Below are 16,360 nucleotides of genomic sequence, written 5' to 3'. Positions count from 1 at the left end.
TCAAGTTTGGTAATGCACTTTAATTCATTAAAAAAATTATACAATGGAATATTCCACTTGCAAATACTTACTGCCAAGATACCAACTGCCAAAATATTACAAAAATATATTTGGGTTAAAATACAATACCAGGCTGTACAATGGCATACAATCATATCAGTGCCAGATGTCATTATACAGTTCAGTGAAAAAACAATGGCCTGAGAATCAATTTATGTGAAATCTATTCTGTCTCTCAAATACAGCAAATGAGAAAAATGTTTTGTAAAAACTAGCTGCTTGTTCCAGGTGTTGTTTCTATGGTACCTGTCCTGTTGAGTTAAAACCAGCGCTGCTGCTTGTTCCAGGTGTTGTTTCTATGGTACCTGTCCTGTTGAGTTAAAACCAGCGCTGCTGCTTGTTCCAGGTGTTGTTTCTATGGTACCTGTCCTGTTGAGTTAAAACCAGCGCTGCTGCTTGTTCCAGGTGTTGTTTCTATGGTACCTGTCCTGTTGAGTTAAAACCAGCGCTGCTGCTTGTTCCAGGTGTTGTTTCTATGGTACCTGTCCTGTTGAGTTAAAACCAGCGCTGCTGCTTGTTCCAGGTGTTGTTTCTATGGTACCTGTCCTGTTGAGTTAAAACCAGCGCTGCTGCTGCTTGTTCCAGGTGTTGTTTCTATGGTACCTGTCCTGTTGAGTTAAAACCAGCGCTGCTGCTGCTTGTTCCAGGTGTTGTTTCTATGGTACCTGTCCTGTTGAGTTAAAACCAGCGCTGCTGCTTGTTCCAGGTGTTGTTTCTATGGTACCTGTCCTGTTGAGCTGCTCCTGAATCCGTGTGTATTCATGTATACAATAATACATGCATCCATCTCATCTCCCAACTTCAATCCACTGTTCATTTTCTAAATAAGACTAAGGATGTGCCTCCTCCTGCTTCCCCTCCTCCACAATAATCTGACCCAGAATCAGTGTTAAAGTTGTATGTATTTCTATGTTGATGTATCGCAGGGCTGAGCCGCTGTTCCCAGACCTGTTCCTCCTCCTACTTCTCCACCTCGTCTATGCTGACGTAGCACAAGCCTGAGCAGCTGCTCCCAGATCACCACCACCTCCTGCTCCTCCACAGGCAGCCAGGTCCAGCAAGGCCATCTCCCTGACCTCCTCCAGGAGAGAGTAGAGGTTGGGGCTTTTACTCTGCCTGAACTCCCTCTCCTCCTTGGACAGTTTGGGGGCCCGGCACCTCTTCTCCTCCGCCTGTTGAGAGGCCTCCTCTGCCTGCCGAACCACCTCCTGGACCAGCTGGGACCGGCCCCTAGCCCCCTGGGGCTGGAGGGGCTGGGCCTGAGTCTCGGGGGCCTGGTGGGGCCTGTTGCTGACCACTTCCAGACGTAGTGTGTTTGAGTGACAACGTGATGGTTGTACTGAGATACGCACCTGAGGGGAAGAGGCGGGACAGAACTTTCATTCGCTCATCCGTAAAGTACTGAAGCCTGAGGAGCAGCTGGTTAGTCGAATCAGATGTGTTAAGAGTAGGGCTGGAACAAAACCCTGCAGGAAGATAGCCCTCAGGGCCCGTATTCCCAAAGCATCTTAGGGTAGTCCGTCCACCCCCCCCCTCCCCCTGATTCATTATGATTTAGGAGGCAAAACGGATCCTATTACAGCACTCCCTAATCTTAAGACACTTTGTAAAGTAATTGAGTGCAACTCACAGTGATGTGTTGGAACAGGTTGAAGGTGGAGGTGCCAGCAGCAGTAGTGGTACTGATGTGGTCCAGGTATCTCTGTAGAGAACCAGTCTGCCAGTCACATCCTCCGTCCTGTCTCTCGCTCACCACCTGGCCCTCTCTGTTCTTCAGGTACACTGCCCCCTTCAGGCCATACCTGGGAACACACACACAGTGGTCAGTGTGTTATGGTATAGCAATAAGGCCAGAGGGGGGTGTGGTATATGGCCAATATACCACGGCTAAGGGCTGTTCTTAAGCACGACGCAACGCGGAGTACCTGGATACAGCCCTTAGCCGTGGTATATTGGTCATATATCACAAACCCCCGAGGTGCCTTATTGCTATTATAAACTGGTTACCAATGTAATTAGTACAGTAAAAATACATGTTTTGTCATACCTGTGGTATAGTGTCAGCCAATCAGCATTCAGGGCTCAAACCACCCAGTTTTATGGATATTGTTCAATAAATATTTCAACATAAATCGCTGTGCCGTAATAGTGATTTCTACTGTATGTTTTTGCTCAGTTCAATGCTATTTTGCTAGCCTGGTCTCAGATCTATTTGTGCTGTCTTGTCAACTCCTATGATCATTTACTGGTTGGCAATGACCATATGAGTTGGCAAGACAGCACCAACAGATCTGGGACCGTTCTAATGTTATGACCTTACTGTGGTTTGAAGACCAGTTCTACTGTTATGACCTTCCTGTTATGACCTTACTGTGATATGAAGACCAGTTCTACTGTTATGACCTTCCTGTTATGACCTTCCTGTTATGACCTTACTGTGGTATGAAGACCAGTTCTACTGTTATGACATTCCTGTTATGACCTTACTGTGGTATGAAGACCAGTTCTACTGTTATGACCTTCCTGTTATGACCTTACTGTGGTATGAAGACCAGTTCTACTGTTATGACCTTACTGTGGTATGACCTTACTGTTATGACCTTTCTGTTATGACCTTACTGTGATATACAGACCAGTTCTACTGTTATGACCTTCCTGTTATGACCTTACTGTTATGACCTTTCTGTTATGACCTTACTGTGATATACAGACCAGTTCTACTGTTATGACCTTCCTGTTATGACCTTACTGTTATGACCTTACTGTGATATACAGACCAGTTCTACTGTTATGACCTTCCTGTTATGACCTTACTGTTATGACCTTTCTGTTATGACCTTACTGTGATATACAGACCAGTTCTACTGTTATGACCTTACTGTAATATGAAGACCAGTTCTACTGTTATAACCTTACTGTGATATACAGACCAGTTCTACTGTTATGACCTTACTGTGATATACAGACCAGTTCTACTGTTATAACCTTACTGTGATATGAAGACCAGTTCTACTGTTATGACCTTACTGTGATATACAGACCAGTTCTACTGTTATGACCTTCCTGTTATGACCTTACTGTTATGACCTTTCTGTTATGACCTTACTGTGATATACAGACCAGTTCTACTGTTATGACCTTTCTGTTATGACCTTACTGTGATATACAGACCAGTTCTACTGTTATGACCTTACTGTAATATGAAGACCAGTTCTACTGTTATAACCTTACTGTGATATACAGACCAGTTCTACTGTTATGACCTTACTGTAATATGAAGACCAGTTCTACTGTTATAACCTTACTGTGATATACAGACCAGTTCTACTGTTATAACCTTACTGTGATATGAAGACCAGTTCTACTGTTATGACCTTACTGTGATATACAGACCAGTTCTACTGTTATGACCTTTCTGTTATGACCTTACTGTGATATACAGACCAGTTCTACTGTTATGACCTTACTGTAATATGAAGACCAGTTCTACTGTTATGACCTTACTGTTATGACCTTACTGTGATATGAAGATCAGTTCTACTGTTATAACCTTACTGTAATATGAAGACCAGTTCTACTGTTATGACCTTACTGTTATGACCTTACTGTGATATGAAGATCAGTTCTACTGTTATAACCTTACTGTAATATGAAGACCAGTTCTACTGTTATGACCTTACTGTGATATACAGACCAGTTCTACTGTTATAACCTTACTGTAATATGAAGACCAGTTCTACTGTTATGACCTTACTGTGATATACAGACCCGTTCTACTGTTATGACCTTACTGTTATGACATTACTGTGATATGAAGATCAGTTCTACTGTTATAACCTTACTGTAATATGAAGACCAGTTCTACTGTTATGACCTTTCTGTTATGACCTTACTGTGATATACAGACCAGTTCTACTGTTATGACCTTACTGTGATATGAAGACCAGTTCTACTGTTATGACCTTACTGTGATATACAGACCAGTTCTACTGTTATAACCTTACTGTAATATGAAGACCAGTTCTACTGTTATAACCTTCCTGTGGTATGAAGACCAGTTCTACTGTTATGACCTTCCTGTTATGACCTTACTGTGGTATGAAGACCAGTTCTACTGTTATGACCTTACTGTGGTATGACCTTACTGTTATGACCTTACTGTTATGACCTTTCTGTTATGACCTTACTGTGATATACAGACCAGTTCTACTGTTATGACCTTCCTGTTATGACCTTACTGTTATGACCTTACTGTTATGACCTTACTGTGATATACAGACCAGTTCTACTGTTATGACCTTCCTGTTATGACCTTACTGTTATGACCTTTCTGTTATGACCTTACTGTGATATACAGACCAGTTCTACTGTTATGACCTTTCTGTTATGACCTTACTGTGATATACAGACCAGTTCTACTGTTATGACCTTACTGTAATATGAAGACCAGTTCTACTGTTATAACCTTACTGTGATATACAGACCAGTTCTACTGTTATGACCTTACTGTGATATACAGACCAGTTCTACTGTTATAACCTTACTGTGATATACAGACCAGTTCTACTGTTATGACCTTCCTGTTATGACCTTACTGTTATGACCTTTCTGTTATGACCTTACTGTGATATACAGACCAGTTCTACTGTTATGACCTTTCTGTTATGACCTTACTGTGATATACAGACCAGTTCTACTGTTATGACCTTACTGTAATATGAAGACCAGTTCTACTGTTATAACCTTACTGTGATATACAGACCAGTTCTACTGTTATGACCTTACTGTAATATGAAGACCAGTTCTACTGTTATAACCTTACTGTGATATACAGACCAGTTCTACTGTTATAACCTTACTGTGATATGAAGACCAGTTCTACTGTTATGACCTTACTGTGATATACAGACCAGTTCTACTGTTATGACCTTTCTGTTATGACCTTACTGTGATATACAGACCAGTTCTACTGTTATGACCTTACTGTAATATGAAGACCAGTTCTACTGTTATGACCTTACTGTTATGACCTTACTGTGATATGAAGATCAGTTCTACTGTTATAACCTTACTGTAATATGAAGACCAGTTCTACTGTTATGACCTTACTGTTATGACCTTACTGTGATATGAAGATCAGTTCTACTGTTATAACCTTACTGTAATATGAAGACCAGTTCTACTGTTATGACCTTTCTGTTATGACCTTACTGTGATATACAGACCAGTTCTACTGTTATGACCTTACTGTGATATGAAGACCAGTTCTACTGTTATGACCTTACTGTGATATACAGACCAGTTCTACTGTTATAACCTTACTGTAATATGAAGACCAGTTCTACTGTTATAACCTTCCTGTGGTATGAAGACCAGTTCTACTGTTATGACCTTCCTGTTATGACCTTACTGTGGTATGAAGACCAGTTCTACTGTTATGACCTTACTGTGGTATGACCTTACTGTTATGACCTTACTGTTATGACCTTTCTGTTATGACCTTACTGTGATATACAGACCAGTTCTACTGTTATGACCTTCCTGTTATGACCTTACTGTTATGACCTTTCTGTTATGACCTTACTGTGATATACAGACCAGTTCTACTGTTATGACCTTACTGTAATATGAAGACCAGTTCTACTGTTATAACCTTACTGTGATATACAGACCAGTTCTACTGTTATGACCTTACTGTAATATGAAGACCAGTTCTACTGTTATAACCTTACTGTGATATACAGACCAGTTCTACTGTTATAACCTTACTGTGATATGAAGACCAGTTCTACTGTTATGACCTTACTGTGATATACAGACCAGTTCTACTGTTATGACCTTTCTGTTATGACCTTACTGTGATATACAGACCAGTTCTACTGTTATGACCTTACTGTAATATGAAGACCAGTTCTACTGTTATGACCTTACTGTTATGACCTTACTGTGATATGAAGATCAGTTCTACTGTTATAACCTTACTGTAATATGAAGACCAGTTCTACTGTTATGACCTTACTGTTATGACCTTACTGTGATATGAAGATCAGTTCTACTGTTATAACCTTACTGTAATATGAAGACCAGTTCTACTGTTATGACCTTTCTGTTATGACCTTACTGTGATATACAGACCAGTTCTACTGTTATGACCTTACTGTGATATGAAGACCAGTTCTACTGTTATGACCTTACTGTGATATACAGACCAGTTCTACTGTTATAACCTTACTGTAATATGAAGACCAGTTCTACTGTTATAACCTTCCTGTGGTATGAAGACCAGTTCTACTGTTATGACCTTCCTGTTATGACCTTACTGTGGTATGAAGACCAGTTCTACTGTTATGACCTTACTGTGGTATGACCTTACTGTTATGACCTTACTGTTATGACCTTTCTGTTATGACCTTACTGTGATATACAGACCAGTTCTACTGTTATGACCTTCCTGTTATGACCTTACTGTTATGACCTTTCTGTTATGACCTTTCTGTGATATAAAGACCAGTTCTACTGTTATGACCTTACTGTGATATGACCTTACTGTTATGACCTTTCTGTTATGACCTTACTGTGATATACAGACCAGTTCTACTGTTATGACCTTCCTGTTATGACCTTACTGTTATGACCTTTCTGTTATGACCTTTCTGTGATATACAGACCAGTTCTACTGTTATGACCTTACTGTTATGACCTTACTGTGATATACAGACCAGTTCTACTGTTATGACCTTACTGTGATATGAAGACCAGTTCTACTGTTATAACCTTACTGTAATATGAAGACCAGTTCTACTGTTATGACCTTACTGTTATGACCTTACTGTGATATGAAGATCAGTTCTACTGTTATAACCTTACTGTAATATGAAGACCAGTTCTACTGTTATGACCTTACTGTGATATACAGACCAGTTCTACTGTTATGACCTTACTGTGATATGAAGACCAGTTCTACTGTTATGACCTTACTGTGATATACAGACCAGTTCTACTGTTATGACCTTTCTGTTATGACCTTACTGTGATATACAGACCAGTTCTACTGTTATGACCTTACTGTGATATACAGACCAGTTCTACTGTTATGACCTTTCTGTTATGACCTTACTGTGATATACAGACCAGTTCTACTGTTATGACCTTACTGTGGTATGAAGACCAGTTCTACTGTTATAACCTTACTGTGGTATGAAGACCAGTTCTACTATTATGACCTTACTGTGATATACAGACCAGTTCTACTGTTATGACCTTACTGTGATATGAAGACCAGTTCTACTGTTATAACCTTACTGTGGTATGAAGACCAGTTCTACTGTTATAACCTTACTGTGGTATGAAGACCAGTTCTACTGTTATAACCTTACTGTGGTATGAAGACCAGTTCTACTGTTATAACCTTCCTGTGGTATGAAGACCAGTTCTACTGTTATAACCTTACTGTGGTATGAAGACCAGTTCTACTGTTATGACCTTACTGTGATATGAAGACCAGCTCTACTGTTATGACCTTACTGTGGTATGAAGACCAGCTCTACTGTTATGACCTTACTGTGATATGAAGACCAGCTCTACTGTTATGACCTTACTGTGGTATGAAGACCAGTTCTACTGTTATGACCTTACTGTGATATGAAGACCAGCTCTACTGTTATGACCTTACTGTGGTATGAAGACCAGTTCTACTGTTATGACCTTACTGTGATATGAAGACCAGCTCTACTGTTATGACCTTACTGTGGTATGAAGACCAGTTCTACTGTTATGACCTTACTGTGATATGAAGACCAGTTCTACTGTTATGACCTTACTGTGGTATGAAGACCAGCATGCCGTTGGCTCTGATGGTGTAGATGACCGCGTCGGCCACACAGCGCTCATCTGTCTCTGGGTCTTTGTCTCTGAAGTAGAGACACTGGAACAGCTCTGTGGACACCTTCTGGGCGTGCTGCGCTGCCTGGAGGTCAGAGGGTAGAGGTTAGAGGTCAGGGGAAGTAGAGACACTGGAACAGCTCTGTGGACACCTTCTGGGCGTGCTGTGCTGCCTGGGGGTTAGGGGAAGTAGAGACACTGGAACAGCTCTGTGGACACCTTCTGGGCGTGCTGCGCTGCCTGGGGGTCAGAGGGTAGAGGTTAGAGGTCAGGGGTCAATGTCAGAAGATAACATCCTCACTGGGGATTTTCTACAGTAAAAAGTAAAAGACTCCACACACTGTGCTCTATGCTTCCATGTCATTTATTGAAACAACTTTGACCCTTAGGTCTTCATCACCCACAAGTCTCCCATTTTGAGATGAATAAAATAGCAGAAGTATGAGTACAGTACCATCTTCTCTTATATCATCGGATCTTATTTTGGTTTCTAATGCTATTGTGGATGTTTAGTATTGCTAAGATACTGACCCTGTTCTTGTTGTTGATTTGCTGAGCCACCTCCTCCAGCTCTTTGTTACTGGCTAAGACCTTGGCTGGCCCCGCCCCCTTCTCCATGGCGATGGCTGCAGTGAGCAGGCGGTGGACGATCATGTCGGCATAGCGACGGATGGGAGAGGTGAAGTGGGTGTATCGGTCCAGAGCCAGACCTGAAGGAAGGGACACAGAGGTCAACAAATCATCTCTGTCCAGATATAACCTGACCCCCTGTCCCCTGGGAGTAGATCTGAAAGAACTGGAGAGGTATTTGCAATATGGTGAAAACTATCGAAAGACAAGGTAGAGCCACTGCCATATTGCTAGTGATAGTCCTGAGGACATTAGTTACCATAGTGATAGTACTGGTCCTGAGGAAATGAGTTACCATAGTGATAGTACTGGTCCTGAGGAAATGAGTTACCATAGTGATATAGTGATAGTACTGGTCCTGAGGAAAATAGTTACCATAGTGATAGTACTGGTCCTGAGGACATTAGTTACCATAGTGACAGTACTGGTCCTGAGGACATTAGTTACCATAGTGATAGTACTGGTCCTGAGGACATTAGTTACCATAGTGATAGTACTGGTCCTGAGGACATTAGTTACCATAGTGACAGTACTGGTCCTGAGGACATTAGTTACCATAGTGACAGTACTGGTCCTGAGGACATTAGTTACCATAGTGATAGTACTGGTCCTGAGGACATTAGTTACCATAGTGATAGTACTGGTCGACAGGGCAGGCTCCGGTAGAGAAGTAGAGAGCGTTAGACATGGCCATGGTAGCCATCACCCTCAGCAACCGGTTCACCAGAGGGTCCCGGGGGTCCACGGCCCGGTCCAGAGAGTCAGCCAGGGCCTTGTTTGACCTGGGACAGGGAGTCAAGGTTATGGGTTTAACTTTACTGCTATTTGTAATTTGATCTAGCCTGTACGTTTTAATTAGTTGTTATTTTGGTTGACTGGTGTGTAGACACAGGATCAAACCCATTTGTCAAATACTTGGGAGTTTTCACTTTTGGGAGTATTCCATTCGTTCCATTGCACAAGACAAAACTACATAAAGTGCAAGTCAATAATTTAACATATTTAATATGATACATGTCTGGACTGTTCCATGTCATGTGTCACTGTTCAAAGAGGAAAATAAATCCATGCATATCCATAGTTCAACGGCTTATAACATAGTTCATAGAAGTGTTATTAACACAGCTTATAACCTGTACCTGGTGTGTATGTATAGTTAAATGGCTAATTAGTTAGTGACACATAGATACATAGTAACAGTATACCTGGTGTCTATGGTGAATCCGCGCGCCCGGGCACTGTCCTGTAGCTGGTTGAAGAACTCCTGGCGTGGGGGCGGGTGGTGGCGCAGCAAGGCCTGCTGGGGGAAACTCTCCTGGATCTTACGGGCCACCCAGTGGTTGGCATAGATCATACACTCTGCCACCTGGAAACCCACCCATCTCAATCTCGTTAGCTAGTTTGTGCATTGGCTAGCTCCTGTGGTTTCTACTTCTTAAAATAGTCAATTACAACAGTCAAACATTACAACACTCAAACATTACAACAGTCTAAATCATAATTGTATGTATGTTTTTTGTTTTTTTCAATGACATTTTTTCTCTCAACCTTTTTGTCACAAGAAAACAGCGAACAGAAATATGAATGAAACCCTCTGTTGATCCAATGTTTTGTTACCCACCGTCTCATGGACCTCCAGCGGCTGTCTGGGCACCAGGGCTGTGATGTTCTTGTCCTCATCCAGCTGCGCCCTCACCTCTACCCCCTCCAGCTCCAACGCTCCCCCCCTGTCCCTCTGGCCACGCAGGCGTCTGGTGGACAGATATATGGTGCATTTAGGTATGTGTTATCTAATCATTCTTTAACAATGATTAAACAGAAACCACTAGTACACTAGAAAAACTAGTACCCACCTGGCGACGTGGGTGAGACAATGATTAAACAGAAACCCTCTGGTACCCACCTGGCGACGTGGGTGAGACAATGATTAAACAGAAACCCTCTGGTACCCACCTGGCGACGTGGGTGAGACAATGATTAAACAGAAACCCTCTGGTACCCACCTGGCGACGTGGGTGAGACAATGATTAAACAGAAACCCTCTGGTACCCACCTGGCGACGTGGGTGAGACAATGATTAAACAGAAACCCTCTGGTACCCACCTGGCGACGTGGGTGAGACAATGATTAAACAGAAACCCTCTGGTACCCACCTGGCGACGTGGGTGAGACAATGATTAAACAGAAACCCTCTGGTACCCACCTGGCGACGTGGGTGAGACAATGATTAAACAGAAACCCTCTGGTACCCACCTGGCGACGTGGGTGAGACAATGATTAAACAGAAACCCTCTGGTACCCACCTGGCGACGTGGGTGAGACAATGATTAAACAGAAACCCTCTGGTACCCACCTGGCGACGTGGGTGAGACAATGATTAAACAGAAACCCTCTGGTACCCACCTGGCGACGTGGGTGAGACAATGATTAAACAGAAACCCTCTGGTACCCACCTGGCGACGTGGGTGAGACAATGATTAAACAGAAACCCTCTGGTACCCACCTGGCGACGTGGGTGAGACAATGATTAAACAGAAACCCTCTGGTACCCACCTGGCGACGTGGGTGAGACAATGATTAAACAGAAACCCTCTAGTACCACCTGGCGACGTGGGTGAGACAATGATTAACAGAAACCCTCTGGTACCCACCTGGCGACGTGGGTGAGGATCTCCAGGGCCTGGGTGAGCTGGGCCAGCTTGGCATCCCTCTCCCCAGGGGGTAGCTGGGCTATATAATGATAATGATAATAATAATAATAATAATAATAATATTATTATATTTATAGAATAAGAAAATAACAATAAGAAAATAACTTTATTGACTACATCATGTAGAAATCACCTTGGCTTCACAATAAGATGAATGAAACCAGAATTAAAAAAACATATGTATTCAAAATGGAATGCTATTCCCTCTATAGTACACTACTTTTGGACAGCCTGGAGAAGGGTAGTGCACTATGAAGGAAATAGGGTGCCATTTGGGACACATCTAACAGTATTAAAACATGATCGGTACCTAGTTCTGGGACCTCAGCCTCCTCTCCATTGAGCAGAGCCTGGGCCAGTTCATAGTAAAGCTGGTAGGAGGAGCGGATTAGTGTGCGACCGTACCACACCTTGTTCACCGCCAGAGTCTGGGCATCCAAGTCCCACATTACGCTCACGGCATACCTGGACACACGGACACGCACAGACGGACACACAGTCAGCTGTTAATGAGGCGAGGACGTACAGCATCAGTCTGCCGGAGAGTTCCGGCCAACGTTACAAGAGTGACCTATGAGTGAATTAATAATCCTGATAAACTTCACTGAGGTTTGCAGAGGTCAGAGGTCAGTGTGATGTAGTGTTGTAGTGTTGAGCTCTCACCTGTCCACCCCTCCCAGCAGAGGTCAGAGGTCAGTGTGATGTAGTGTTGTAGTGTTGAGCTCTCACCTGTCCACCCCTCCCAGCAGAGGTCAGAGGTCAGTGTGATGTAGTGTTGTAGTGTTGAGCTCTCACCTGTCCACCCCTCCCAGCAGAGGTCAGAGGTCAGTGTGATGTAGTGTTGTAGTGTTGAGCTCTCACCTGTCCACCCCTCCCAGCAGAGGTCAGAGGTCAGTGTGATGTAGTGTTGTAGTGTTGAGCTCTCACCTGTCCACCCCTCCCAGCAGAGAGCAGAGGTCAGTGTGATGTAGTGTTGATCTCTCACCTGTCCACCCCTCCCAGCAGAGAGCAGAGGTCAGTGTGATGTAGTGTTGATCTCTCACCTGTCCACCCCTCCCAGCAGAGAGCAGAGGTCAGCACTGAGGACGGCAGGCAGCATGTCATACCTCCGGTCGGCCAGGTAGTAGGTGGTGGCCCTGAGAACATGACCGGAGAAAGAGTTACTGGAGCTGGCCCAGTCACCAGCAGGGGGCGACTAACCTCACAACGTCTGACCATCCTGACTGTCAGACTGGAGGAGGGAGATGGAATAGCAGTTGACTTAGGGAAAGTGGGTATTCCAGGGTAACTTTACGGGAGGCCCTGGCACATGCCTCACGTACACGGAAACACATTCACTCCCTCCCTCTCCCTCTCACCTAGCGCGGGCCTCCAGGTCCGTCAGCGACCCCTCTTTAACAAAGTGTGTGACGTCAGCGATGTGGACGCCCAGCTCTAACCTCTGACCCCCCCCCGGGCCGGGGGGGAGGCTGCGTACGGACAGGGTGTCGTCTACATCCTCACAGCCCCGAGGGTCGATGCTGAAAACCAGGTGGGTTTGTCTCAGGTCCCGTCTGGTAATCACCTCAGCAGGGTCCACTGACCAGGGGCTCTCAGGGGAGGACACTGGCATCTCGCCAAGCTAGATACACACAAACAGATGTGCAGTGACGCATACGTCCACATACAGAGACATGGAGACACACACACCAATAACTATGTATTAAAAAAAATAAAAAAAATACTCCACTGCATCGACAGGGTCTCCCAGCAGGAGACGTTTATGGAGGTAAGCACAACTATTTACATCTTAGTGCAAAGGCTGACTTGACTATAACCTACCTGGATACAGTTCTCTATGAGGATGGTGGATTATACTATAACCTACCTGGATACAGTTCTCTATGAGGATGGTGGATTATACTATAACCTACCTGGATACAGTTCTCTATGAGGATGGTGGATTATACTATAACCTACCTGGATACAGTTCTCTATGAGGATGGTGGATTATACTATAACCTACCTGGATACAGTTCTCTATGAGGATGGTGGATTATACTATAACCTACCTGGATACAGTTCTCTATGAGGATGGTGGATTATACTATAACCTACCTGGATACAGTTCTCTATGAGGATGGTGGATTATACTATAACCTACCTGGATACAGTTCTCTATGAGGATGGTGGATTATACTAGAACCTACCTGCGCCTCAGAGAAAGGAGGTACGTGGATACAGTTCTCTATGAGGATGGTTTGGACCTCAGTCTCCAGCTCCCCAGCCCGGCCCAGCACCCTGACACTGTGTCCGTTCGGGTAGAGGGAGGTGCTGTCCCACGAGTCCAGACGCACTATCACACGGTGATCCTGGAGAGACGGGGGAGGTGACAGGGTTCATGGACGAAAGTCACAAGGACTATGTCCTTTTCACAGTCAGAGACTTAAAGCAAGCTGACCTGATTCAACGACTCTACTAATCATCAAGTCCTTGGTTAGTTTAATTACGTGTGCTTCCTGATTCAATTACTCTACTAATCATCAAGTCCTTGGTTAGTTTAATTACGTGTGCTTCCTGATTCAATTACTCTACTAATCATAAAGTCCTTGGTTAGTTTAATGAAGTGTGCTTCCTGATTCAATTACTCTACTAATCATAAAGTCCTTGGTTAGTTTAATGAAGTGTGCTTCCTGATTCAATTACTCTACTAATCATAAAGTCCTTGGTTAGTTTAATGAAGTGTGCTTCCTGATTCAATTACTCTACTAATCATAAACTCCTTGGTTAGTTTAATTAAGTGTGCTTCCTGATTTAATTACTCTACTAACCATCAAGTCCTTGGTTAGTTTAATGAAGTGTGCTTCCTGATTCAATTACTCTACTAATCATAAAGTCCTTGGATAGTTTAATGAAGTGTGCTTCCTGATTCAATTATTCTACTAATCATCAAGTCCTTGGATAGTTCAATTAAGTGTGCTTCCTGATTTAATTACTCTACTAATCATCAAGTCCTTGGTTAGTTTAATGAAGTGTGCTTCCTGATTCAATTATTCTACTAATCATCAAGTCCTTGGATAGTTTAATGAAGTGTGCTTCCTGATTCAATTATTCTACTAATCATCAAGTCCTTGGATAGTTTAATGAAGTGTGCTTCCTGATTCAATTATTCTACTAATCATCAAGTCCTTGGATAGTTTAATGAAGTGTGCTCATGCTGATGTTTAAGATGGAGGTTGAGGAACACTGTTAGTGTCTCTTTTTAAACCTGTTTGATGTTAATTGCTCTCTCTCCATGTCCAAACACTGATCTGACCTGCAGTTTGTCAGCCTGTTGAGTGCTGATGCGGATCTTGGGGATGCGTTGGTCCCAGGGCGTGGCCAGGATACGCTGGGAGTTCCTGCTCTGTGATTGGGTCTCCTCCTTGGGGGGAAAGGTCACGACATAGTCCCTCCAGTTCCTCTGAAGGATCCCCACCACGCGACCTGGAGGGAGGGGGTGAGAGAGGTAAGGAGGAAGGGAGGGAAGGAAGTTGATAGAGGGAGAAGAGAGAGAGGGAGAAGTAGGGAGAAGAGAGAGAGGAGGGGAGAGAGAGAGGGAGAAGAAAGAGAGGAGAGGAGAGAGAGAGAGCGAGAGAGCGAGAGAGAGAGAGAGGGAGAGGGAGAGAGAGAGAGGGAGAGGAAGAGAGAGAGGAGGGGAGAGAGAGAGAGGGAGAAGGAGGGAGGAGGGGAGAGAGAGAGAGAGAAGAGGGAGAAGAGGGAGAAGGAGGGGGAGTAAATGTTACATTTCTGTTATCCTAGTCTTTATACTGTATGTACTGTCTAGTATCTCATCCATTCAGTCTAGGAAAGGCAGAGGTGAGTAATTGAGACAGGAATTCAGACAGTAGGTCAGTAGTGTGTGTGTGTGTGTGTGTGTGTGTGTGTGTGTGTGTGTGTGTGTATGTGTGTGTGTGTGTGTACCTGTGAACATGGGTTGACTCTGCGTCTCGTCTCCCTTCTCCTCCCCCTGTCCCTCCGTCAGGGCCGTGGTTCTCCCTCTCCACTCCCCCTTCGGCAACAGCTCCACGGCAACCATATCTCCATGCACCGCCCGGTTACGATTCTTCCCCCCACACACCAGCACATCACTGTTCAGTTCTGGAAGAGGATATACAGTGGGCTCCAACAGTATTGGGACAGTGACACATGTTTGGTTGTTTTGGCTCTGTACTCCAGCACTTTGGATTTGAAATTATACAATGATTATGAGGTTAACGTGCAGACTGGCAGCTTTAATTTGAGGGGATTTTCATCCATATATTTTTGTACACAGTCCACCAAAAGTATTGGGACAAATGCACTTATATGTGTATTAAAGTAGTCAAAAGTTTAGTATTTGGTCCCATATTCTTAGCACTCAATGACTACATCAAGCTTGTGACTCTACAATCTTGTTGGATGCATTTGCTGTTTGTTTTGGTTGTGTTTCAGATTATTTTGTGCCCAATAGGAATGAATGGTAAATAATGTACTGTGTCATTTTGGAGTCACTTTTACTGTCAATATGAATAGAATATGTTTCTAAACACTTCTACATTAATGTGGATCCTACCATGATTACGGATAATCCTGAATGAATCGTGAATAATGATGAGTGAGAAAGTTACAGACGCACAAATATCATACCCCCAAGAAAGAAATGCTAATCTTTCACCATTACAATAACGGGAGATTAGCATTTTTTTTTTTTGGGGGGGGGGGTAACTTTGTGCGTCTGTAACTTTCTCACTCATCCTTACTCATGTAGGATTATCTGTAATCATGGACTTTTTAGAAAGTAGGTCTTGCTGTGGAACACACCTGAGTTCTTGTTGGAAGAGCCCTCAAAGCGGACGAAGGCTTCATGCTGGGCCCTGTGCTTGTTCACATTCAGAGTGCCCTGGAATGGAAGGACAGAGAGACAGAAGACTTAGTGCCCTGGAATGGAAGGACAGAGAGACAGAAGATTTAGTGCCCTGGAATGGAAGGACAGAGAGACAGAAGACTTAGTGCCCTGGAATGGAAGGACAGAGAGACAGAAGACTTAGTGCCCTGGAATGGAAGGACAGAGAGAAGGA

General features: G+C 43.6%; 1 protein-coding gene across 2 annotated transcripts in view; it reads right to left on the bottom strand.

Annotated features, from left to right (window-relative positions):
* Window positions 1-16,360, bottom strand: part of dis3l (DIS3 like exosome 3'-5' exoribonuclease) — a 31,567-nt gene continuing 15,207 nt past the window's right edge. Inside the window, exons 6-21 of one of the 2 annotated variants that reach the window (XR_014612001.1) lie at window positions 16,104-16,182; window positions 15,225-15,401; window positions 14,578-14,747; window positions 13,472-13,633; window positions 12,641-12,903; window positions 12,326-12,418; window positions 11,593-11,747; window positions 11,223-11,301; window positions 10,193-10,322; window positions 9,777-9,937; window positions 9,199-9,353; window positions 8,473-8,651; window positions 7,881-8,026; window positions 1,691-1,862; window positions 726-1,412; window positions 1-601 (exon numbers count right to left, since the gene is read on the bottom strand). Coding sequence is in view for 1 of the 2 variants with exons in the window: in XM_084194293.1 (XP_084050419.1) it covers window positions 1,038-1,412; window positions 1,691-1,862; window positions 7,881-8,026; window positions 8,473-8,651; window positions 9,199-9,353; window positions 9,777-9,937; window positions 10,193-10,322; window positions 11,223-11,301; window positions 11,593-11,747; window positions 12,326-12,418; window positions 12,641-12,903; window positions 13,472-13,633; window positions 14,578-14,747; window positions 15,225-15,401; window positions 16,104-16,182 (2,496 nt within the window). In the remaining variant the exon portion in view is untranslated. Of the gene's footprint in view, window positions 1,413-1,690; window positions 1,863-7,880; window positions 8,027-8,472; window positions 8,652-9,198; window positions 9,354-9,776; window positions 9,938-10,192; window positions 10,323-11,222; window positions 11,302-11,592; window positions 11,748-12,325; window positions 12,419-12,640; window positions 12,904-13,471; window positions 13,634-14,577; window positions 14,748-15,224; window positions 15,402-16,103; window positions 16,183-16,360 lie in introns of both variants that reach the window. The other variant, XM_084194293.1, reaches the window with a different exon arrangement.

The sequence above is a fragment of the Coregonus lavaretus genome (genome assembly GCF_964263955.1).
Source record: "Coregonus lavaretus genome assembly, contig: HAP1_SCAFFOLD_428, whole genome shotgun sequence".
NCBI classification, from domain to species: Eukaryota; Metazoa; Chordata; class Actinopteri; order Salmoniformes; family Salmonidae; genus Coregonus; species Coregonus lavaretus.
This window is presented reverse-complemented; position numbering and strand designations above follow the sequence as displayed.